We start from the raw sequence: 2,636 nt of genomic DNA, 5'->3' as shown, positions 1-2,636 counted from the left end.
CTACTAAAACTACAAAAAATCAGCCAGGTGTGGTGGCATGCGCCTGTAGTCACAGCTACCCGGGAGGCTGAGGCAGAAGAACAGTTTGAACCCACAAGGCAGAGGTTGCAGTGAGCCGAAATCGCGCCACTGCATTCCTGCCTGGGTAACAGAGCAAGACTCCGTCTCAAAAAAAAAAAAAAAGAAGAAGAAGAATCACATAAAGCAAAACACAAGTGAATTAATCTAAAGCATGAGACCTAACCCTGCAAACCATTATTTTGATTGTAATGTTTTCTTACCAATAGTTTGAGTAGGTTTAACTGAACCAGGTTTGTTTTCCTGATGGAGACTCTCTGAATTTCTAGTGGCAAGAGGTTTGGCAATAGGAGCTGTAGATTTATCATTGGTCTCTCCTGTCCAACGAAGAGTGAACTGCAACGTAGGTCCCTGAGAAAATGTTTCAAATGGAGGCAGTCTCTAAAAAACAAAAAACATGCAAAGACTGGAGACTCAGATAATGAATTCAAATAAATTGTAGAAATAAAAAAAAATCATTGTAAGTCAATGTGGATTTGCCTTAATAGATTTGTCTTGAAAATCCAAATGCTGACTGAGATGGCTAGGCAAACAAAGTAAACGTATGGAGCAGACACCGTAGAACTTGAACTGGAGAGCACAGGCTACCTAAAAGAGGCGACCACTGATCAGCAACGGGTGAATTGTTGCCATGTGAAAACACTGGTCCAGCACAGCCAGATTTTCAGATTTTTCCAAAGAAGTCAGAAATTAAAGTTTTCATGGGAAAACTTCTCATTTATGTTGTTGCTAACCAGTTCAAAATGTCTTTTTTTTTTGAGACGGAGTTTCACTCTTGTCGCCCAGGCTGGTGTGCAATTGGCATGGTCTCACCTCACTGCAACCTCTGCCTCCCAGGTTCAAGGGATTCTCCTGTCTCAGCCTCCCAAGTAGCTGGGATTACAGGCGCCTGCCATCACACCCGGCAAATTTTTTGTGTGTGTTTTTAGTAGTGACAGGGTTTCACCATCTTGGTCAGGCTGGTTTTGAACTCCTGACCTCAGGTGATTCGCCCACCTCGGCCTCCCAAAGTGCTGGGGTTACAGGCGTGAGCCACCGCGCCCGGCCTTGAAGTCTTAGAAACAAACTGTGGTACCCAAAGCCCACCAGCATGTAACCTTTGCTCTTAGGTGACCAATTTACTTTTTTTTCTTGTAAATTGAATAGCTTTTCAATTAGTAATTTTCTTTGACTTCTCTCAGTTTCACTGACAAAGACTGCCAGTGCTTCTCTTCTTTGATTTTAGGACACTGAGCTATTGAAAATAGCTAACTTTTAGCCATTTGACCGAATCACTCACCTATCCTCAAGAATTTACGTATTAAGCTGATGATCCCAAATTGGTTCTCCATTCTTATCCTTATACTTGAACTCTAAACTCATATCTCCAACTGCTGTTTGGACATTGCCAATTGATCTCAATGTCACCTTGAACTAAACCATGTTTAGAAGTGTATCCATTATCTTTTCTTCTAAAACACACTTTCTGGCCAGGCACGGTGGCTCAAGCCTGTAATCCCAGCACTTTGGGAGGCCGAGACGGGCGGATCACGAGGTCAGGAGTTCCAGACCATCCTGGCTAACCCGGTGAAACCCCGTCTCTACCAAAAAATACAAAAAACTAGCCAGGCGACGTGGCGGGCGCCTGTAGTCCCAGCTACTCGGGAGGCTGAGGCAGGAGAATGGCGTAAACCCGGGAGGGAGCTTGCAGTGAGCTGAGATCCGGCCACTGCACTCCAGCCTGGGTGACAGAGCGAGACTCCGTCTCAAAAAAATAAATAAATAAAATAAAATAAAAAACACACTTTCCTTCTCACGTTATTTTTGTTCCTGTCATTATCATCCTACTAGTGACCCTAAGCTAAAAATTTTGGAATTATATTTGACTCCTATTCTTTCATTTCTCAGGTAATTACTATGTCCTTTTCGAAATGTCTAATCATTTCTTCCTCGTCCTTCAAGGATTATACACACAAAAAAACCTTTGTATAGATCAGTATTGCCTTACTACCAGAGTACCTCAATTGTTCTCCTTGCTTCTGATTTTTACTTTCCTATTCAAATATAGGAGAGATCAAATAATTTTCTCAAAGACTGCTTTCATGATATTCTCTTATAAAACCTTCAATGAGCTTCAATTTATTTTACTGCCACAGAGGCCTAAACTCCTTCTATATCGTTATTACAAAGGAATCCTCTTAAAACTATTTAGACTAGAGGGCTGGGTGCAGTGGCTCACGCCTGTAATCCCGGCACTTTGGGAGGCCGAGGCAGGCAATCACGAGGTCAGGAGTTCGAGACCATCCTGGACAACATGGTGAAACTCCGTCTCTACTAAAATACAAAAAATTAGCTGGGCATGATGGCAGGCGCCTGTAATCCCAGCACTTTGGGAGGCCGAGGCAGGCGGATCATGAGGTCAGGAGATCAATACCATCCTGGCTAACACAGTGAAACCCCGTCTCTACTAAAAATACAAAAATTACCCAGGTGTGGTGGCATGCGCCTGTAGTCACAGCTACCCGGGAGGCTGAGGCAGGAGAATAGTTTGAACCCACAAGGCAGAGGTTGCAGTGAGC

At 43.6% G+C, this 2,636-nt stretch overlaps 1 protein-coding gene across 1 annotated transcript in view; it reads right to left on the bottom strand.

The window, feature by feature from the left end:
* Window positions 1-2,636, bottom strand: part of SUZ12 (SUZ12 polycomb repressive complex 2 subunit) — a 117,133-nt gene that overhangs the window by 12,809 nt on the left and 101,688 nt on the right. Inside the window, exon 13 of the mRNA XM_011937696.1 lies at window positions 282-459. Coding sequence (XP_011793086.1) covers window positions 282-459 — 178 coding nt within the window. The remainder of the gene's footprint in view (window positions 1-281; window positions 460-2,636) is intronic.

The sequence above is a fragment of the Colobus angolensis genome, unplaced genomic scaffold, assembly GCF_000951035.1.
Source record: "Colobus angolensis palliatus isolate OR3802 unplaced genomic scaffold, Cang.pa_1.0 Scaffold167, whole genome shotgun sequence".
NCBI lineage: Eukaryota > Metazoa > Chordata > Mammalia > Primates > Cercopithecidae > Colobus > Colobus angolensis.
The sequence above is the reverse complement of the archived record's forward strand: the minus strand, read 5'-3'. Positions and strand labels throughout refer to the sequence as shown.